This window comes from Hyposmocoma kahamanoa, unplaced genomic scaffold, assembly GCF_003589595.1.
Source record: "Hyposmocoma kahamanoa isolate Upper Pololo Valley unplaced genomic scaffold, ASM358959v1 78, whole genome shotgun sequence".
NCBI lineage: Eukaryota > Metazoa > Arthropoda > Insecta > Lepidoptera > Cosmopterigidae > Hyposmocoma > Hyposmocoma kahamanoa.
In genome coordinates this window covers 2454713-2477919 of record NW_020653945.1, presented here as the reverse complement: position 1 = coordinate 2477919, position 23207 = coordinate 2454713, and the positions used below count along the sequence as shown (strand labels likewise).

The 23207-nt window shown below is 38.7% G+C and overlaps 3 protein-coding genes across 3 annotated transcripts in view; 2 read left to right on the top strand and 1 right to left on the bottom strand.

Moving 5' to 3' along the window:
- Positions 1-2290, top strand: part of LOC113233246 (casein kinase II subunit beta) — a 7383-nt gene extending 5093 nt beyond the window's left edge. Inside the window, exons 6-7 of the mRNA XM_026468289.1 lie at positions 559-656; positions 2055-2290. Of these exons, the coding sequence (XP_026324074.1) occupies positions 559-656; positions 2055-2086 (130 nt within the window). The 3' untranslated portion in view covers positions 2087-2290. The remainder of the gene's footprint in view (positions 1-558; positions 657-2054) is intronic.
- A 132-nt stretch (positions 2291-2422) lies between these two features.
- LOC113233121 (TD and POZ domain-containing protein 1-like) lies at positions 2423-4094 on the bottom strand. Its single transcript, XM_026468115.1, has 2 exons — positions 3879-4094; positions 2423-3770 (listed from the first exon to the last, which is right to left on the bottom strand). The coding sequence occupies exons 1-2, from the start codon at positions 3903-3905 to the stop codon at positions 2754-2756; spliced, it is 1044 nt and encodes a 347-aa protein (XP_026323900.1). The 5' UTR covers positions 3906-4094; the 3' UTR covers positions 2423-2753.
- Positions 4095-6178: 2084 nt separating this feature from the next.
- Positions 6179-23207, top strand: part of LOC113233063 — a 28492-nt gene continuing 11463 nt past the window's right edge. Inside the window, exons 1-8 of the mRNA XM_026468028.1 lie at positions 6179-6254; positions 12347-12446; positions 14311-14436; positions 14839-14957; positions 15416-15598; positions 18155-18346; positions 19860-20012; positions 20902-20995. Of these exons, the coding sequence (XP_026323813.1) occupies positions 6223-6254; positions 12347-12446; positions 14311-14436; positions 14839-14957; positions 15416-15598; positions 18155-18346; positions 19860-20012; positions 20902-20995 (999 nt within the window). The 5' untranslated portion in view covers positions 6179-6222. The remainder of the gene's footprint in view (positions 6255-12346; positions 12447-14310; positions 14437-14838; positions 14958-15415; positions 15599-18154; positions 18347-19859; positions 20013-20901; positions 20996-23207) is intronic.

Here is a 23207-nt window from a genome sequence, read left to right as displayed (position 1 = left end):
TGGTAAGAAACCTGATACTAGTGATAATCATTTAAATTGAGTATTTTTCTTAAATGTATTTAATCTGTATTGAAGAGAAGCTGTTAGGGCAGGTTCCCACTATGTCGTAACGTTTTATTTATCGTAGGACGACTGTCGCATCTAGCCTGTTCGCATAACATGACTCACTGTCGTGACTTTGTCGTAGACGTTTTTTCTATAGTTGAACAACTGTCATGTCTAGCTGTTCCCACCAGATCGTGACGACAATTTATCGGTTCACAGCAGCCGCCTGTTGTTTGCTTGACAGAATCGTTTGAAGTTGCGATTATCTGTCGTGTCATTTTTATCGTGACGTTTTATTTATCGTTGGACGACTGTCGTTTTAGCACTTCCCATTGCCACGACAGTCTGTCGTCGTAAAGTCAAAGAAGTCGTGAACGACAGTTAATCGTGTTGTACTATATGTGAACAATTTCATTGAAATATATAAGCCACGGCACTTTAAACTATACCTTAGGCTTAGCATAGTATTTTTTATTTTATTATAAGTGCAAAATAATGTTTAATATTCCACAGATTGTATGGATTCAAAATCCATCCACTCGCATACCAGATCCAGCAGCAGGCGGCTGCTAACTTCAAGGCACCGCTTCGGAGTCTCTCGTACAACAACGGTAAACGCTAGGCCCGCGCCCCCCGCGCCCCCGCGCACAAAGATACAGATTGCTCCTCGCTGCTGAAACTCTTACAAAAACCTGTCACCAAGGACGCCTAGTTCGCCAACCGGCTGAATACTACAGGCACTTTTGTGGCACACAACACTGAAGTGTACTAAAGTATAAATCTCCCACTGAACCCATTTTGTAACTAAATCCGATTTGGTGGAATGTTTAGTTTTTGGCATGAAAATGTTGTGTCGTAAAATTTGTGTTTCTATCTTTTACTAAGTCCTAACTTTCTCGCTTATTGTATTAAGCTTCCGTATTGGCAAGTTTGGCTTGAAACGCGAGTTTAGCGAGGATCTGTATCGGCCACTGGTTGTGTGAAATCACGCCGAGTTGGGACGCGCGACCATACGTAGCATCTACCACGTACTGTTACTATCCGACGCTGTTGTATTGATGGAAACTGCTTGAGTCACTATGTACAAAACACAGTTATACATTTTATTTCTTGCATTCAAAATAAAAAGCGTCGCGGGTCTAGTAGTTCGTTTACTGGCATCAGTAAGTTAGTACACCGTCATGCCTCATATAGTCGTATTTGACCGACATTGGTGATCAGTTCCACTGTAGTTCGTAAGCCCGGTGTCTGTTCGTTATAGAAGTGTAGCTTATATTTGGCACAGTCTACAGGTAAGGTTATAGACAAATGTATTGTAGTTCCCATGTTTTAAACTTTAAGGTAGGCACATGTAAGTTTTTATTTTTATATCCGATAAATCCAAGATAATTTCACCGCGTTTGTTTCCGAAAGTTTTATTCGTATTTTCGTTTCTGTATCAGTTTTCAGTAATTATTAATAAATAATATAACAACTATTGGCCTTTTTTCTTGCTTATCCTGCATGCTAACCACGTGTTTTCCTCTTACTGAAAGGGTTCATGAAATCAAGGTTATGAGCGGCAATTTTGAAATTTACTAGCTACACAAAACGAGTGGTCAAATGAATTAGTGTATTTCTTTGTACAACTCATAAAACGAGACATTACCACGAACAATAACAAACGGCCATCTAGAAGAAAACTCACGCGTTAGATCATGGCATTGACATGGGCTATTCACACCACAATCACAGTCTTAAATGTGACCGTATTTTTTTGCAGCAAATCATTTTGTAAATTATTCACAAAATGCATTAAAGTTTGAATGGCTTCCATTGGCTTTACCTGTGTTCGCTTGTCCACGTTTAGGTATTATTTTAGTAATGTTAAGCTCTAGAGCTTGCTTCTGCGTACAGGTGTGAATAGTCCACACGAATATTGAACAGTAGTTTAAAAAGTACAGTTAGTAGCGACGTTGGATTGGCCATCGACTAACGTTTTAATCTACGAAAATGTTTGTTTGCCGCAGAGACGAAGACTACTGGTAACATTCCAAAATGATTATATACCCGTCGAGCGCGCTGCCACAAGGGCCATGCCCGGAGAGTCACGGGATCCGGCCCACGGCCCACGACTCGCTCTTACCGACTACAACTTTAATGTAATTCTAATGAGTAATAACTAATAATATTTATTAAACAATTAATTAATTTACTCCTTATTTAACAGCAGTTATGTTTTAAATTCAATAAAGTTTATTTTTACGTTTTCTGTATTATGTTTTTCATTTGTTTTGTGCTTGGATATTGAAAAGTAGCTTGATCCATTGGCAGAGCATAGTGATAGATAACAAACAAAATAATACGCAAAAGTCGAACATGGTGTTAAACACCAAAGGTAGTTTATTTTTATTTTAAGTAGCTTACTTAATATTTACATATTTCTCAAAAAACAGACATAAAAGACTAAAATTATTAACTTATAAAATAATCTATTATATACATGATGTATAGGCGTCGCGCAAACGTATGTCTTGTGTTAGATACAAGCAACCGCCAACTAGAAGCAAACTATTTACATAGCGACTGACTATATCATGATCAATTGTATGAAAACAGGATATCCGCTTCCAATTGCGGGTTGCTTGTATTGAACAGAAGACACTTGCGCGACGTGGTAATCGTAATCACAGACACTTAAACATAAATTTATAATTACAAAAAGAAAATTAAACAGGCACATTAAGCAGGCATTGACAAAGCTCTTGTAGCAAATCTGCATCCCTTATCTCTTTGAATGCGTTGGATTTAAGAATGCTTGGATTTCCTTTGATGAACTTCAAGGCGGCAATCTTGAGTCTGTCCACATGGTACATGTCTGCTATGACAAGCGTCTCTACTGCATTTTCTAAAGTCAATTGCTTTGAGAGTATATATTGGGACAATTCTCGAAGACCACATATATTAAACTGATCTGCCAAAGCAAGTAAATTGCCAACATTGCAGTTATCAATATTTTTAATAGACCCTGTGTATATAAACTCTATGGCCAACTTTAATTCATCTGTAGAAACGTCAACAAGCTTTACAAAACTGTTTTGACTTTCTGCTGTATCGTCTCTGAGCATAGCTTTGAACACCTCGCTATGAGCTATGAGTAGAACCTTGTGAACATTGAATTTATCACCTTCAGAAGATTCTATTATGAAATCAGAATAAATTGGGTCAGTCAGTAGAGAGCTGAAGTCATGGTTGTACTTCATATTGTCAATAATATTCTGAGGGATGCTTTTACTGCTTTTCTTGAGAAACTTTACAGCTATGTAAAGAGATTTGTGTTCTAGGAAATCAACCTCAAAGTTGGAAAAGCTGAAAGTAGTGATGTAGTTAGGGCAGTGTTGTTTTGCCTTGTCAAAGTGGAATTCTTTGAGGGACACAGGTAAGAATGCAGCAAAATTCTTCTTGTCATGTGTTAAGGCACTATTAGAGCTTACAGCTACAGTAAATGTTGCGTCCTGGTGACTGGTGACAAAGAGGTGTAGGAGGTGTACGCTGGCGACTTGTTCCGTTTGGTACAAGAACCAAAAATCGGCTACGCTCTGGGAAATATAGGTACCACCTATGTCGTGGAAGTTTGGGCGATAGAGCTTATGGTATATTTTGTCGAGACGAAGCCATTTCGCGTCGTAGGTCTTAACGCGCTCTTCGGGATTGCGCGGATTGCCGTATACAATGTTCTTCGCGTCCTTAAAAAGAACATTGCACAATGTTAAAATTGACAAAACGGTACATATGATTCATCAGTGATCTTTGTTTTTATACAATAGAAATAATGGAAACAATTAGTTACTTACCAAGATGTTTTCTTTTAGATCCTCCATAGTGAAGCTAAGTGTAGAAAATTAGAAAAGAAAATAAAATAAATCATGTGTTAAACTGTAAATCGTACATTATGAATAGTACAGCATTATTATTTATTTGTTGAGCACTGGCTATAGAGCCATTAGCTTAAACAAGTAACAAATAATTAAAAAACTCAAACCGTATTACTTGGATAGGTAAATATTAATTTAAATAGCTTTTATCCTTTTGTTTTCTACACAAATTGACACAAACAAATGTCAATTAGCGATGGGCGAGTAGAGTTATTTAAAACGAGTTACTCCTATAACGACTCAACTCGAGTTACTTTTTCATGAACTCGAGCTAGCTCGATTGACCCGCCCCGCCTGGCGCCGAACCGAATATGTACTTCATTCATACTTTCATACAACGCGTCGGTGACCTTCAGAGCACGCTCGAGTCGCGAGCGATGGGCGAGCCGAGTTATTTAACTCGAGTTTACTCCCACAACGAGTCAACTCGAGCTTCACTAATTCACTTTGTAAACTCGAGCTAGCTCGGTCGATTCGGTGACCTTCGGTCACGCTCGAGTCGCGGTCGGCCGGCCGATCGTGTCCAACTCGGTGAATCGTCGGTTCGAGTTCGTCTCGCACCTCGCGGTTGCTCTGTTAAACACCGAGTCGAGTTAACTCGAGTTAGTAGTTAAGGTAACTCGAATAACTCGAGTTGAAACAAATACAACTCGTCCATTGCAAATGTCAATGAGCTTTTGTCATTCAGTCGCAATATTAGAGGTAATTTTAATATTAGGGTCATGGAAAAATTTACATTTTTCTCAAGACATATTTTTCTGAAAAATAAATATCTTCCGGATATTTTCCTCTATTTTTCCATAATTTCACGTTGACACCTATCAAAATATGTGAAAGCTACTGTATGAAAACGATGAAGCCAATAACAAGAGTGGTGGTGGTGTGGTCGTTGGTTTTTTCGCGTTGAATCGTTTTGAATCTCGTTTTTCTCTATGTGGCTTTAAAAAAAGTTTATTTTATAATTCAAGCTAAATAAAACATCAAAAATACGATACGATATATACGATAATGCAATTCCATCGTTACATTTATTGGTAAATAATTTTATATTTAATTTTGATTAAAATGGATCATTACTTGCCTAGTAATTGTAGAATCGTCAGTAGTGGTTCCGCGGAATGATACTCATAAAAATTACTATTTACAGCTTATTCGTTCACGGAAACAACACAGAGATTACACAAGCACAGAAGGAAGATAAGAGTTTAAAGCAGAAGGAACATATAGGAAATATCGAACACAAATTGCGTCGGTTAGCAATAGCTCGTAAAAATAAATAAAATAGCGGGGTAGCCGAGATTACTTAGCATACGACACGCATTCCACTCGAAAGCAAAGAAGCGACTCGGCTACGTCGTCATGCCACTGCCGCGCTCGGCTCCGCCTCTCGTTCCCGGTCGGTGGACGCGCACAAATATCTAATAACAAAACACAATGCGCTTGTACGTCTGTATGCTATATCTATTACACATATTTTAGATTTTACTTTACACATTTAAAGTACTGTTACATATGTATTATATTTATAGTTATGTATTATATGAAGCTATATAAATTATTTATCTTACACATTAAACAGCAATATTTTAATGATATGTATATAAATATAAAGAGTAAGTAGAAATATGCACTTATATAATTAATTAAAAATTATAAATTAAAATAATATAATTCTATTTATCTAAATTAATGTAGTAACCCTACAGTAATAATAGGCTAGTATTAATCATATTTTGATTACAGTAAACTATACTTTGCAAACATAGAAAACAGTTTCAACATTCAAGCCATACATTTGCATGTCGATATTGACTTATGATTATGGTACAACACTAAATTCGACATTTGTGGTAGACATTTTTGGTTTAAGTAGGTACGTTTATTCCGTAGATAAGGCAGCCCTTTTCTTTAATTTTTTTCCATCCTCTAAGGTAGTAATGAGCCTTCCGAATCATAAATTTTAATTTTTTTTAAACTTTCCAACTTTTCGGGAATTTTTCCGGAAAATTACTCAACACCTTACCATGCCATGGCGCTATAAAGTTAGCAAAACACAAATGAATTCCATTAATTCTCTGTGAAGTACGTGTGTATCCAAACTGTTTTTTTTTTCTAACATTGAAACGTCAAAATTTTGGTAGTTTTTTGACAAAAGTGCATGGATCTCGATTGTTTTTAGAATTTTTCCTTCCATTATTGTAATATTATTTTGATTTATTCCCTAATGCTATGACAAATATTGAGGCTCTAAGCCTCTATCAAAATGGTTTTAAACGCCGCTGTGCAAATGTTAAGGTAATTATTCTTTTATTTAGTTATCATAACCTTAATTTTATGTTTTTTCTTTTACGTGGTCTAATTTTCTTGAAAAATAAACTTAATACCGAAACTGAACTACACTCGAAAAGCCAGAAAACACAAAAAATATTTCTTCTAGTCCTGAAAGGTGTTTTGACGTCATCACGGGGAAATAATTCAAATTGTTTGTTGTCCGATATTATTAAATGAATCAACGACTGATGACGACATACAGGACTATCGTTTTCTTACAAATGTATTACTGACCGACTTTCATAACTCGCACTGGCTTACTAGTTTTTAGCGTTTATATTACGTTTTTTCTCCTCATTTAAGCTAGGCTCTTGGGTGGTGTAATTGCTAACATAATATCTGTTCAGCGCCTAAACTTTGAGTTCCTGCCACGACCCAATTTTTTCCCCTTATTTGATATCATCATATCATCAGTTTACGGGGTGTGCTCATGCTCTCCGGTGGCACAGCAGTTAGTGCTATGGGCGCTTGATGAGGAGGTCGATTCCGGATTTGGGCCAATTTAAGAAACAAACATTTCTAAGTTGGTTTTGGTCTGAATATTCTGGATTATCGTTGTTTTGGTATTCATAGTACAGGAAATTCGGCAGTAGTTTGGCATTTTTCCCCCTAAATACTTCTCTTCGGCATAGCTTTCAAGAAAATGGAATCTAACAGATATGGTTGAGATACAACAACACTATAATAAGTATCTCATTTCCACTACATCGGGAAGAATGCTTTACATTTTTACAATTGTGAGATCTTGTACTTGTAATGTATTACGCCTCCGTATATAATTCCTTCCGTACGAAGGCTTTAGGCACTTAGGATTTTGTTTTAAAAAAAATTAAATAGCACTTTAATGGTGGCCATATTTAAAAATTACAGAAATGTATTACAACTACTAATTATTATCAAACAATCTTAGAAATTTTTTCGTGCTAATTTTCAGTCCGAGCAAAGCGAGTTACATAAATAAATTACGGCTATATCGAAAGACAGCAAAAACAAAATTTTTACCCCAAATTATGATGCCATGTAATTTTCAGTGGAATTAGAAGAAATTTGTATCTATCGCCAAAAAAGTTTGTATGGTAGCCATATTGAAAAATGGTGAAAAATTAATTTTAACTGCTAATTATTATTAAACACTCATAAAGACCCCGACATGTCCATTTTCAATCGAATTAGTGCAAATTTTTATCTGCCGCTAAAAGAGTTTGTATAGCAGCCATATTTAAAAATGGCGAAAAACCAATTTTGATCACAAATTATTATCAGGCACCCCCATATGCCAATTTTCAAAGGGATCTGAGCAATTTTTTTCTGCCGCCAATGAACGCTTCTAAGACGGCTATATTTGAAAATAGCAAAAAACAAATTTTGAGCACAAATTATTATCCGGCATTTCTAGTGGCCTTCACATGCCAATTTTCAGTCGAATCTGAGCAAATCTCTTTCGGCAGCTGTTTTTATAAAAAAAATACTTATATGGCAGCCATTTTAAAAATGGCGAAAATAAATTTTTGACCCAAAATTATAATTAAGGACTCCTAAAGAACCTCGCATGCCAATTTTCAGCAAGATCGAAGCAAGTTTTTCTTCGCCCGCCATTTTGAAATCGCCATCTTGAATTTTTTTTAACCCAGGCAGTTGACCAGTATTACCCTCTATGACATTCCTTCGAGCACCTCCTACCTATCTCGAATAGTTTCCGTGATAGGAGGCTTTGAAATTTGTATGGCGGCCATCTTGTTTATTTGAATTTCGAAAATTTTTTACTTCCGGCGGAAATTGACCAGGGTGTATCTCATAAAAATGCTCAAAAAGCTCCCCCATGTATTATAGTTTTTGCAGGCCGTTGATCACTCGTTTACATTTTCCACATTCAGGTCTTCTCATATTTGATTTTTTGCCTTGGAGTCTATCCGCGTACAACGGTAGAGGGCTCCGGGGTAACGTCCATTCGTCCTGTGTCCTGTGTTGTAGACGCCATATTCTGCGTCAGTATAGAAGCCCCTTTTCGACGTGAATCTCAGGTAGACCGTGCCCAATTGAAATGTGAAGCGCCGGCCATGCCCCAGGACAGTGGGGACCAGATCTTCGGGGAGGCTCACTACCACGAAGGTATGCGACCGATTCGGCGCGCGTCCTCCCATTTGCCGGGGATTAGAAGTCCACAGACTACCCTCCGGGGAGCCTCCGCCCCATTTTTCAATGAGAGGGGCTCCTCGGACGGCAGCCTGATGGTGCTGACGGCGTCCTCCAGCCACTGGAAAGTGGCCTTGTCGTGACACCACAGTTTCAAGGCCCCATCGCCGTAGACGGGTTTTCCTCGAAACTGTGCGCCGACGTCATCCTCGCCGCATTCCTCAGCTCCTTGAGCGAGGAGCTCACATAGAGCCTCCTGTATGGTATCAGCATCGAGGCTCCGTATAAATCCGGTTTTGGCCGAGGTAATAACCGCCATGAGTTCGGGGTTAGTTGCCTCGGCGTATGATTTGTTCTGGCCGGGCCTCTCAACTTTCTGCCGCTTGTGTTCGCCTCTTGGAGAGATTGTCTCTTCGAGGCGTGCTCGTTTGGCATTGGTCGAGGACCTCTGCGCCTTGTCTGCCGGTTTGCTCTTAGAAGGGAGGGGGGCCATTCCAGGGGGTTGCGAGTCCGGTCCAGGGACCCGCTTTGGTGCGGTCCCGAACCATCCCCGCCAGCCAGTGGGGGCCTCACCTCACCCCCTTCTCCTGGGTGTTGCTCGTGTTTTGAAGTCGTTCGCCCTCTCGGAGTCGACCCCGTTTGTTCTTTCGGGCAGGGCGTCCCCTGCTCCCACTGGGAGCTGGAGGTGGTCGCTTGCCCTGGCCACTTTCCCCTTCCATGCGGATGGGTGCCGTGGTTTTGGGCTTGCGACTCACCAGAGTCCACTCTTTTTTTTTTTTTTGACGGGGGGAAATCGCCTGAGCCCAGGGAGACTCAGGGGTTATGTGGGGACTCTTCCCCCCGGATATCCCTCTCGCCGGTTGAGTCGGCGCCGTGGGATTAGTGAACATTCACCACGACGCCGCCCGGCCGCCCTAGCTTACGCCAGGGCTCCCGCGCCAACGGAGGGGCGAGTCGGTTGTCCTCCGACCCGCCCCCCAGACGAGTGAGGCCGTGCAATGCAGGCACCGGAGTCCGTGTCCAGAGCCCGCTGGTCTCAGTAGGGGATCAGGCGAGCAGCATCCTGCCTTCGCCTTCTCCCCGTACGTCTGCGCACCCGCTCCGCGACCTCCTTTTGCGACATAACCTCTGCGCAAAAGGAGGCCAGCGCCTTCCAGGACTCCTCGCTATCGAGCATGGCGGCAACCACGCTCGGCAGCGAGAGGTCCTGCCCTACAGTCCCCGTCAGAGTGCGGCGCTGCTCATCCCACCATCCCACATACACACCTCTAGGGTATGCTGCGCGGTGTCATCCGCAGCGCCGCACTCGTGCCACGACGGGGACGGCTCCCTCCTCGCCACCTTGTGCAGGTAGTGACCGAAACAACCGTGCCCGGTTTGCACCTGCACAAGGTGGTACGACAGTGGCTCTTGGACCGGTTTACCCACTCTACGAGGACAGGGCGGATCGCCTCTATGGTTTGAGCGCCATAGGGGGGATCCGCCAAGCCCTCTTTCCACCGGTCCCGCATGCGCTGCGCCGCGAGGCGGCGGCCAGAGTACACCCTGCCTCAAGGACTGTGTGCGTTGGGTTCTGCGATCCAGAGCCAGGTGTCTGAGCGGGGACCACGGAGCACGAGGCTCGGGCCACTACCGTTGGTGTTGGGCCAGCACCGGCATCGGTACGCGGTTGGCCTTGGGGTTTCCCCTTTGGCCTACCACTCACCGTAGGGCGCTGTTCTGTATTTGATTTTGTGCTTGATGGGGCACTTTTGGGTTTCCCTTCCAGTACCACCGGTTTTGGGTGATTGATTGTTTTTGATTGATTTGCAGAATCCATATTGCAGTGTTCTTGTGTTCACTCTCCTGATTTCCCACCCACCAAGGAGCCCGCACCTTTGGGGATATCCCATTCGGGACACCAGGATTATCAGGAGAGTATAGGTGCAGGGGTTGGGAGCTCACTGCGCGACATCGGGGGCTCGAAATGTGCGGCTGGCTGACCCGATCAAAGTCAGCCAGGTGTTCCGCACATACTCACCCCGTCAGCATGGCCGCGGGGCCCCCCCCCCCCCCCACACCTCGCCTGTGGCCCTCTGACGGGACGCATTGCCGTTTCCCTGTGTTGGTTAGTCACAGGGCTACTGTTTAGCAGGAAATCAGGGCCGAAGAGGGCGTATTGCTTGCCGGGGTTCCCACCCCGCTCGGGCTTCCAGGATTCCTTCATCCCTGCGTACGGCGCTCAACTGCGTAGGCATAAACGCAGGAGGGTGTAGGTTATGACCGCCCACCACTTGCCATGATCCACTCTCATAAATGCATGGCCGGGCCGTGTTGATCGCTTCGCGCCCTCCCTGGTAAGACTCAGACTGAAGTCGAGAGTTGTCAGCGTTGGCCCCAGGGTGTACCGGCTATATCCTTGTGCATTCTGTGACAACATGTCATCACAGACTGCTCAAGAACTTCGCACGCGTGGAGGTGAAACAACTAACACACCCCACGCATCTTTCTAATTTGTGGTGCTAAAGAAAAGTTGGCATTGGCAATGTTTGCGATTTTTCGGTACTTCGTGCGAGTTGTACAGGGAAATAGTGCTTTGATGTTGTTGAGTAAGTCTTATGGCTTTAAATACATACAAAGTTTGCTTGTTGTGGCATCATAATGTCATCATTCCGCACATTTTAATAAAGCTGAATCAATTCCAGAATGTCGGAGGCAGATGTACCAGAGAAAAACCGTAATCTGAGAATCATCGCATTAATTAAATAATCGTTTGTTTATTTGTAATAATCCTGTTTAATTTCCTCGCAATCGAAGTGAAAAGCAGAGTGTATAACTCGTTCATAAAACCCACTTTAACCTCGACTTAAGTATCCATGCTCGCCTGCGGCTCGGATGGGTATACTCGTCTCGGGTAAAATGACGCGTTTTATGCACGTGTTGTACAATCTACTATTTATTATCATAGAATATTATAGTAATAGAATATTATAGTAATATTAAACTTAACAAAAATTATATTGTTTCATTATTATTTTATTCTTGACCAAGAATTAAAAAAAAAATGTAATAACTCGTATTCCACATGTCAGTACAAATGTAGTTTTATAATTTGAAGTAACGCCTCGTAAACCACATTTTTATTAAAACTAAAGCAAATGTTAATTAGTTTAAGATGTTGAAGTAATGTAAATTGTTAATAAAATAAGACTAAGTTTTTACCAAAAGTTAAAATTAGATGTGAAAAAATTAACATTATTTTATCGTTTATTGTAAAGTTCGGTAAATGTGGCATACGAGATATTGCCTTTTAACCCTCGATAAATAACTTCATCCCATTCGTCAAAATTACAAGGATGCAGACCTTTCTCTTTGCTGCCATTGGATAGCGCTTGTTTTTTAATATGTCTTTGAGTGACCAATATCGGTTCCAAGAGTTGGTAACTCTACTTTCTAGTTATTGCTCAGTTTGATCACTAAATGACTTATAAAAGTAGGATCCTACATATTCAATGTATTCCCCATCTACAGTTTTGCAGATCTGTTAGTCATTACTTTGGTTTTAGTTTTGTAAATGGTTAAGCCTACTTCTTTGCTTTTAGTTGCAATAAACGAACATTAATTGGGATTTTTTTATTACATTTGTTTTTTTACCTCTGGGAACTACTGGGGTATTTCAAATTCCATTTGTTGCCAGTGGTAACATAATAGTTTTTCGTCTCATGTGTTACACCACCTGGTAACCACCACGTTTTTCCTATTTGTCGCCGGTGGGAACAAAGTCAGTGGTGACAACTGGGGATAAACCGAAATGTGTACCTACTATGCTTGTTGATTAATTAAAAAAAATTAACTCCAAAAGCGCCACTCATAACATCTACACTAGAAATTAATTAAAAAATGTTTATTTGAATAAGTATTTCATACTTCTTGTTTTGAAACAGGGAGGCTGATGAGCTGAAAGAGAAGATTTTGAAATTCAAGAGTGGGACCTCTATGCTACAGGAGCGCAGTATTTGGGCCACACAACAGCAATTACAAAAGGTAAACGCACATTTCAAGTAATTTTAAATCCCGCCAAAAATGATCGTGAAATCTTTAGAGAAGAGTCGTGTGCGACCACGGAAGAAAAAAAACAATGGAAGTCCCTTAAGCCTCGATTACTATCAGAACCGATGTCGTCAAAACTCACATATTCTCAATTTGAAACACTTCAAAATCTTGATATTGATTGGTCATAGTATCAAATTTAAAAAGACAAATTCTGGATTGTTAATATAATTTAAACTTTACCTTGTTGGCATATATATCATTGAAAGTTCAATACCATCAATATTATTGCAAGTTACGACGTTTTGATATTATATTGAAATTACAATCAATGTGCTGCCATCTAGCGGTTAATTGCTGAACGACGACGAATTTGAGTTATTAATTTAGTTCTCCAAAAAAGAAGTGACTATATTGCAGGGGTATTCTCTCAGAGGATGGAAAAGGGTATTATTGAAAGGGTTGTAAGCCTAACTAGCCGTGAAGATGTTCACGGCAATGAAATAGGAAACTTCCGGTCCACAAAATTTATTAAAGAATTGTAAAGAAAGGAGTAAGACTGTAACAATAAAAAGGTATATATAGAAAAACAGGTACAACAATATAAACTCCCTAACTTAATGAATAAGTACACTTACCCCAAAAGGGCCGAGAAACTGAATTACAGAAATAGATACATGAAGGCTGTAGACTTATAAAACGTTAAACATGATTAGCTTATTAACGCTCCGACTCTTGTCGCGGTCGAGCTGGGAGTGACCGTGGTACGAAAACAAAATGAGAATGAGAAAGAGAAGGAAAATAAAAAATGATAGGTTACAAGCGGAGAGAGGCGATACAAAGAGGTGAGATGACGGTGAAAGGAGGGTACAATAACAATTTATAACAAAAAAAATTCGATAAACAGAAAATTTAAAATTTACTGAAAAAATACTTTCCGATGATGTGAAATATTTTTGTTGCTGCTATCATGTTTGCGTTCCAAAACAGCACAATAAGGCATTTTTCTAGGATTTTCGAGATTTTGCACGATAGAATGACACAACCAACCAAAGCGAAAATGGAGGACTGAGCTCTGATAGGTCTTTCAAGACCTATAGTTCGCACTCGTCGGACACTAACTAACCACTTCTACTGTATTTATTGTTCTGTGTGTGCGACAGTGGGATGTGTATTGTCGTTATAGGATTCACCAATCCGTAGCTGTGTGTACCCCGCGACGCTTTTGACGCTTTGGCACAAATGGACATAGTTATGCAAACAAGAACCAACCCACACCTCGAGTGAAATTGAGTTATGTATTAGGTAGAACACCAGACGTGTCCATTACCCGCTCACAAAAGATCCTGGCAATATACCAAGCCAAAACGGAGAAAATAAAAGTCCTCCAGGGTACCAACCCTAAATAAGTAACTTTTTAATAGCTAAAAACTGCTTAACTTCATATAAATGTTTTTTTTTAAATAGTCTCAAGGGATCCATGTCACATGTACTGAAGTACTGTAGATCTTTAGCGTTTTCATTACGAAAACTGGAACATGGTTCTCGTTAACTAAATAAAAATATACATAATGTTTTCTATTTTTGCTAAATAATATAATAGTTTCCCTGTATATCATTCTCAATGCTACATATAACTCTTGTTATTTGTTAATTGTTTGTCTCAAATAACTTACCTATTTATTTCTTCACACTGTTTTACAAAAATCTAATTATCTCGAAAATGACATTTTGTGGGTTGGTTCTAGTTTGCATAACTATGCCCAAATGTAATAAACCGCTGTTTTTTCGAAAATATAATACGCAACTACAAAACGTAAGCTAGCTGCCACAATCAGTTCTTTAATTTGTGTTGCAGGTGTATCAGAAGGTGTTAGTGTTAGACCTGGACTATGCGTTGGACAAGAAGGTGGAACAAGACCTATGGAACATCGGCTTCAAGCAGCAGATTGAGGCTCTGCAGGCCATCTCCAAAGATAGAAAGGTACATAAGTTTTTCTCGTAATCTGTCTTATTTCTTGGTATTATAATATGACTTTTAACTGTGTAAAGCAATTTCAAACGACACTCCTCTTTTAGTGGAGTATTGGAAATAAAGACACTATATTATTAAATATCGTGTATAACGTGCAACTTACTTATATTTTGAAAAATTGGATACCATTTTTAGCAGGAAAAGACCTAAATTGTATCTGTAGTGTATACATACATATTTATACTAATAATATAAATAGTAGAAATAGAAAATAGTGTATACTACTTCTGAAGGAAGTTTATACATACTTCTGCAGATAATTGTGACTGTTTGTCTGTCTACTTTGTACCACAAATATTTGTTATTGAAATTAACTATTTCCATATTTATCTCATTGCACTTGGCTTCCAGAACCCATTACGTAGCGAAGGGCAGGCAATGCTGTCATGGCTGCTGCAAGCGGCCACTGGCTTCTACCTGTGCCTGCTGCATCAGATTTGCACTACTTTCAAACTTGACCTGCCATTTAGGTAAGGGTTTTCTTTTTATTAATATCTAAACTGGTTTTAAACTAATTATTAGGCAGAACAATTCTCAACTGTGCTTAAAGTGCATGACATCATTATGTACAAAGCTGATGATGAGTGTACAAAGCTGCTAGCAACGAATTGTCTTTGGAAAGTATTTTAATTTTTTGTCTAGTTATTTGTTATAGGACTAAAAAAAAAATTTTGCAAATTTTACCAATTTGTGCTGTCCCGATTTTTTCTTTCAGTACATTGAAACGAAACTGAGTCAATCCGCCCTAAAAAACTTAACCAATTTTTTGACCAAAAAATTTACTATTCCAAAATTGTTTTCTCAAAAAAGAACTCCAAGAAGATTCCAATATTCTAAATTGCAACAACGAATATTTTGTGTCCTTTAGTTAGGACTGACTCGGTGAAGGTGCTCTCTGCGAAATCCCTCAGCTGTATTTGTTTGTCAGACGACGCGCGTCGCTCCTAGGATGGGTGGAGGGGTGGGGTGCGGGCGGCAGCGGGTCTGGTGCTGGAGGCGCGCGAGTCCCGCCGCCAGCCGCCGCGCGCTACATCTGCCAGCACTGCCTCGTGCATCTTGGCGACCTGGCACGCTACCGCCAGCAGCTACGCGTCGCTCATACTTTCTACAGGTATGCAATAAATACAGTAGAAGTGGTTAGTTAGCGTAAGACGCGTGCCAACTATAGGTCTTGAAAGACCTATCAGAGCTCAGTCCGCCACTTTCGCTTTGTATGGTATGGTTGTGTCATTCTTTCGTGCAAATTTTCGAAAATCCTAGAAAAATGCCTTATTGTGCTGCTTTGGAATGCAAATATGACAGCCGCATCAAAAATATTTCACATCTTCGGAAAGTCTAATTTTAATAAATTTAAATTTTCTGTTTATCGAAATATTTTTTTTGTTACAAGAAACGAAAGTAAAGCTCGTACACCTGCTATATGGTCTCTTCTTTTTTGGAGAACTAAATTAATAACACAAATTCGCTTTCGCAAAAGATTTTAACAATCCAGAATTTGTTGGTACTTCTTCGTAAAATTTTCAATCGTTTATATTTTTTTAACTAATGTTGATAGGAAGCGTTATACCTTTAATTCTTGAAAGTAGCAAATAAAAGTAAATAGGTAGCAATTATTAGTAATACATACTTCTGAAACATCTGCTTCCTTCATGCTGAGCAATGAGGCGACCAGCCCTCCTGACGTCAGAACGGCTGGTCAATTATTATTTTATTTCTCAGAATTATTTCTCAAAGGTAGCAATTATTTAGAAAAAGTAGAAAATAGTAGCAAATAGGTAGCAATTCTCGAGTATACACTCAGTGACAGATGCGACAGGCGACCAGCCATCCTGACGGTCACATTTATCAAAGCTTCTCTAATTTCCAGTGGTAACATGCCTAATTATTATTATTATTATTGTAATTTGTCATATTTTCTACATTTTTAATCGGCTTCAAAAAAGGTGGAGATTCTCAATTTGACTGTATTTTTTTGTGTATGATTTTGATGTTTTTTTTTTTTTGTTGGAAAAAGGGTATCTCATTGGTCCCTTTTAAATTTGAAGAAAATATTCCACATCTAAGGGTGGGAAACTGGTAGAAATAAAATTTGACAAAAAGATGTAATTCCTCAAACTTTTTAGAGGTCGGTTTCTTTTTTATAAAAATTTTATAATTATACAAACATACTAAGCAATTTGAAACCTCCAAGCATTGACCTACCAATAAATGGACATCGGGTCTAATACAAAAACCACGAAAAAAAATGTCCGAAGTTAACCTATACAAACGTAGTGACATGTAACGAAATATAAAAAACTAAAACATTTAATTTAAATTCTAACGTCATTGCACTACTGCCTAATTTTGCTTGCAACAGTTTAAGGGCTCAAAAACACCATATTCAGCTTCTAATGGAAACTTAACAAAATACACCATATTTAGCTACGACTGACAAATACTTGAACATAAGAGTAATGGAGTAGCCTTTCTCTTAAATATTAATTAATTTTTATTTATATTATTATGTCGAATTTTGTACAAATTTACTTAAGGATTATAATAAAGAGTTGGGCAGATACATACATACAAATATTACTAGAAATGTAAAAATAAGCGTGTACTATAAGAAATGTACCGATATTCCAACTAAATGTAAACTCAAATATCCGTAATTCTGAAAACTGATTTGTAATAAAACCGTTACGCTTTCGAGTAATTTTGTTGCTTTTCACAAAGCCAAAATTATTAGCTCTTGTTTTGCAATCTTCCTAAAAAAATACATTTGACGTTATGAAAATTCGAGCTCAGGTTATTTCGGGCAAATTTATTTTCTGTCTTCTGATAGGTAATCTCAAGCCGTAAAACGAGTACAATAATATTTTGTTAGTTAATAAAAAAACCTTTAATAAAAAAAATCATTTTAAAAATATGATTAAAATCAAAGGGACTCTATAGTTTCTTTGTTCTAAATATTTCAATCGCTTGTGGTACGAACAATTGAAAATGACCAAGAAGTATATATAAGCTTCTTGAAACTGACGTAATAGGTCTTTTTCCATCTCTTGCGCATGCAATGTGTAGAAAAAGGACAGTTAGCTATTTGATTATTTTGTGTGCTTTTGTCATTTATATTTACGATTCATTTTTTATATATATAAATTAAATACTATAAAACTGTACAAAATAACATTTTTAAATGATAACTATGATAATACAATAAGTTCGTTTAGTGAAAATATGATACAAAATCCTGTTTTTACACTTTACTGCAGTAATCTTTATAAGTTGTTATTTTTGGTACTGCATGATTGACAACCGCGCTGTCAGTCGAACAAACGAAGACTGTTGCGCGATTGACGCTCTGTATGCGATTTTAACGCCCTACAGGTGCGGACACTTTTTAGCGCGAACCCTACGTCCATTTATTGGCAGGTCAGTGCCTCCAAGTAATAAAAAAATGGTAAAAAAAGTTGACATAAATCCATTAGCCTCTATGGCGAAAAAACTTGAGGCGCCACATCATCATGTTGGTCGACACGTCTTCGCTTATCAGCTTCCTATTATTACATTAAACCACTTAAAACATTAATAGAAGGAGCTTACAACTTCACATAGAGCGAATTAAACTAGATAGTTTTAGAAGTGATGGCAGTGAAAATGCCAAAGGGTTGCGTTGTGTTCATAGACACGCGCTAGTACTTTCGGCCCACTCCGGCCAGCCGTACAACCAACTGGCGCTGGTGTGGTGGCGGCGCGGGCGCCGGCTGGGTGCGCTGTATTGGCACGTACGCTCGTTGCTCGTCCGAGCACCTTTCCCGCCCGCGCCCACCAACCTCGCGCGCACGCTGCAAGCTGCGGCTGCAGCCGCTACCAGCACGTGAGTTTTTTTACCCTTGACCGGATTCTCTTTAACCGGTTATCTGGTAGCCACTTTCATAGAATTGCATTAATTTGATTGAGAATTTTCGATCGCGAACTATAGTCGAGTTAAGATAGCATCCTCTGTTTGACAGCTATGAACGGCGATAGTACGTAACTTAATAATGATTGTCCAAATAGGAAACGAATAATATTATTATAATTATATTATAATTTATGTCCACTGTGAGCACTAACAACAACGTGTTTATTTCGGTTGACTACAATAACACTAAATTTCATTTAATATCTGGGTTAAAGTTGTGATAGTTTGTATTTAAGATATGTCGTATAAACGGTTATGTTCTATGATTTTTTTTCTTACACCTAGTGATGCATCACAAGCAACAGGATAGTACTATTATGTGATTAAAGAAATTATGTAGTATGGTAGAAATATCCCCAGAAATTAAGTAAGTGTTGCCATTAACGAAAATTTACATGATAAAACATGAATAAATGCATTATATCAAATCTTTAATACTTTAATAATAATTACTTACTTGTGTTATTTACAATTAAATGTCAATTTTGCCCAAAAAAATATTAACAAATTATTTAAGTAACCAGAAAATTCTCACTGCAAATTTGCATATTGCACATCAATACGTACAAGTGCGAAATAGCCCTGCCATAGTCTTGTTGTTCCTGTTCCTTGTGACTTCAGGCGGGTATGAATACTACTAAATTACTATACTATATTGGTAACTAGTATATTACTAGTATTAATGATACTAATGAAACTGGACGTGTTACGACTCTAAAACTATCTGTCAAAAAGAGGACGTTGTCTTGGCTTGACTATAATAGGTTTAGTGGCACCTTCCTCTGTCGCACAGTTGACAAATGGAACTCTCTTCCAGGGCACTTATTCCCTCCGTCTTACGACATGTGGTCCTTCAAACGAGGCGCGAAGAGGCATCTTGTAGGCATGCAGGGTGGAGGTGGCTAGGGCAGTCATTGTATCGACACTGCACTGAGTTCCTTCATGTTTGGAGGCCACTTTCCATTTTACATCAGTATTTAAAAAAAGAGATAAGTTGGTTGGTTGCAAATGGAATTCCAAAACTATGCGTAAAGGTCCTAGCCCTTTCAACCACACCATTAACTGATCTCAAACTTAGAAATTTTCTATACTGCGAGTACCACAGAACAAATTTGTCCGATCGGGAATCGAACCGTTAGGCCAGCAAAGTCGTCAATTAGTGTCAGAGCAAATCGACGACGGGAAGGCAGAGGAGATTACATTTATCAATATATAACGATCCAAATAGCATTATCATAAGGTGTAAATTTTAGTGCCCTGGAACCGACCTCGGAGTATCACAGCGCATTTCTCTCTGCGTCTCAGAGTATTGAAATTTAAACTTAAGCCTAACATATACATTTATAAATATAATATCCTCTAAAAGTTTTTGACATAACAAAGCGTGGATAACAGTCTTCATATAAAGTTGTAATGTGAATTCCAGTCGGGAGCTGAAAGGCCTGTCGGTGCTGCCCGTGTTGCCGGGCGTGACCCCCGCCCCCGCGGAAACGGTTGCGGGCGCCGCAGGCCGCCTCGACGCGCATGCGTACGTCAGCGGGCTCATACGCGCCATGCATCTCATACACAATGTTGAAGAGTAAGTAAACAATCAAATCGCAGCCTCAATAATAAAATAATATACAGAAACTAATAACGCTCACAATCAACATAGCCCCGCACTAGGGAAACCCTGTGTCGCGGGTGCCATGGACACACAAATAGACAACCACAAATTACACCCAAACTCACGAGAGAAATAAATGTAGGCCATACAAATATTTCTCCCGGCCCGGGAATCGAACCTGGGACCTCTGCGTGGCTGCGTGGCTGGTGGTTTTGTTAATAAGCTCGGAATCCTTCTCAAAAATGAAATTGGTTAAGTCTGGCCGCTACTCCATGTTAATTAGAATTTATAACCACATCTCCAAGTTACATTTATACTTTAAATAACATTTACACTACCTCTGTGGCCGAACGGTGGGTCCCAGGTTCGGTTCCCGGGCCGGGAGAAATATTTGTATGGCCTACATTTATTTCTCTCGTGAGTTTGGGTGTAATTTGTGGTTATCTACGTGTGTGTCCATGGCACCCGCGACACAGGGTTTCCCTAGTGCGGGGCTATGTTGAGTGTGTACGTTATTATTAACAACAACAACAACGCTTGATTTTAATTGCAATTAAATTAATTACATTAATTGCAATTGAAACTAACAATTAAAACCGAATAAACGTGTCATTACGAATATGGGTTTTGGGGGGTTAAGGGTGTCCTGACACACCGGTCGGTTCGGTTAGGTTAGGTTAGCAATTAACAATTAATTAATTGTTAATTGCGGTTCTCACAACTAACAATTGATTAATCGTTAATTGCTGTTTCGCAATTGACAATTAATTAGTTGTCAATCTTTAATTGCCAGAGCAATAAAATTTTACCCAGCACTGATAATATGTGTGTAAGTTCAAACTTTAGAGAAACTTTCTTGTAGGTTGGAAACGGCATCAACGATAGTGGAGTCTCTGAATTCATCTCTAACTGCACTGGTAGCTACGGACAGCTTCGAATCCATGACACTCATTAAGGTAGAGTACGTCACTTTCCTTCGTGCCTGACCTTAGATGCTTGAACTGGTTGATCTGAAGGGTCACATCCTACCCAAGTTATGGTTAAATAATTATCATTGTAGCTCTTTTTTATTTTTACACCAAAGCACCTTTTTTTTTTGTTTAATGTTGTTAATATTGCTAACGAATGATTTTATTTTCATTTATATTAGTTACGATTACATTCCCAGAACAATAAATACAGTAGAAGTCATTGACTTACAAATAAATGGACGACGGGTCTAATACAAAAACCACGAAAAAAATGTCCCAAGTCAACCTATTTAAACGTAGTGACATTTAAAGGAATATGAAAAAGCTAAAACGTTGAATTTAAATTGTAATATCATCGCAGTACTGTCTAATTTTGCTTGCTTCGCTGTCAGTCGAACAAACGAAGACTAGAGCGTGAATGACGCTCTGTATACGATTTTAACGCCCTATAAGTTCGGACACTTTTTAGCGCGGACCCGACGTCCATATAATTATAAGTCAATGGTAGAAGTGCTTAGTTTGTAGTGACATGTGTGCCAACAGTTCGCGGAGTTCCGCAAATTTGAGCTCAGTCTGCCACTTTCGCTTTGTACGTTAACGAAATCGTATAAAAATGCCTTATTTCGCTTCTTTGGAGTGAAAAATTGTAGTCCCACTTGTAATGTAGGGAACATTACGAGGGAGGAGGGGTATGCTTAATGATAAAAGATAGCATAGATTTCATAGAAAGAAAAGATATTGTCAAGTTCTCTGTAGAATACATTGTAGAATTTTGCGCCATTGAGATACCTAAACTAAATATAATTATCATAGGATTGTATAGAGCGGACCGCCATATGGATATTTTTCATGAACAAATGAACAAATTGCTAAGGAAATTAAACTCTAAAGACAAAAGCAAACATATAGTGATAGGTGGAGATTTTAATGTAAACATGAAAGTAAAAAACAAACAATCCCAAGATCTCACAAATATAATGCATTCTTTTAACCTAAAACAACTAATTCGAAAACCTACCCGAGTTACCAAAAATACCTCAACCTGTATCGACCTTATATTTACAAATAATACCACCCTTGTTGAAAAGTCGTACGTTGAAGACTATGGCCTGTGCGATCATAAAGCCATTAATTTAAAGTTAAGTTCAGACCTGCATCATAGTAAAAATCACATGCTCTATAAACAAAGTAGAATATTTACAAAAAACAAAATAAACTCATTTAAAAATGCATTAAAAGAATTTGATTGGGAAAACATCATAGATACAAATAACAAAATAGACTATAACTATAATTCATTCCTTAAAATAATAAAACACCATTTAAACGAACACATCCCAGTGCAAAAAACAAAAATTAAGAACACTACAAAAAAAACTTGGCTTACTACAGGTATAAAAAAGTCGTGTATTCATAAAAGATCACTAGGTATTCTAGTAAATGAAACAAATAGTAATGTTATTAGAAACTTCTACAAATCATACACCAAAACATTAAAACGTTGTGTAAAAATATCAAAAAAGCTGATGTACATAAAACAAATGAAGAACTCTGAAAATAAAATTAAGACAATGTGGGGTATTATTAACGCTAAAACTGGGAAAAAACGTCATAAAAAAATTAAAAACATGAAATTAAAAATTGGCAACGAGGAGATTGAATGTCCAATACAGATCGCAGAAATTTTCAATAACTACTTTGCTACTATTGGAGAAAATAATAATAAGAATGAGGTTAATGTAGGACTACCTGTTATCGACAGCCCTGTAAATTCATTATATTTACACCCGGTAACACAACAAGAAGTTATTAAAATTATAAAACAGCTAAAAAACAAGCATAGTCACGGCATAGACGAGATACCCCCATCGTTACTTAAGCAATGTGCTGACGAACTATCTCAACCACTTACATATCTAATAAATCAAAGTTTCCGAGACGGCGATTTTCCTAACTTACTTAAAATATCACTGATTAAACCAGCCCATAAAAAAGACGATACAAGTAACCCTAAAAATTATAGACCCATAGCAATTTTACCGTCGTTTTCAAAAGTACTGGAGAAAGCTATGTGCAATAGACTTTACACATTTTTAGAAAAATACAAAATACTCGACGACTGCCAAAATGGTTTTAGGAAAACCAAATCAACTACTTTAGCCGTATACAAATATATTCAAGCTGCCCTCCAATACCT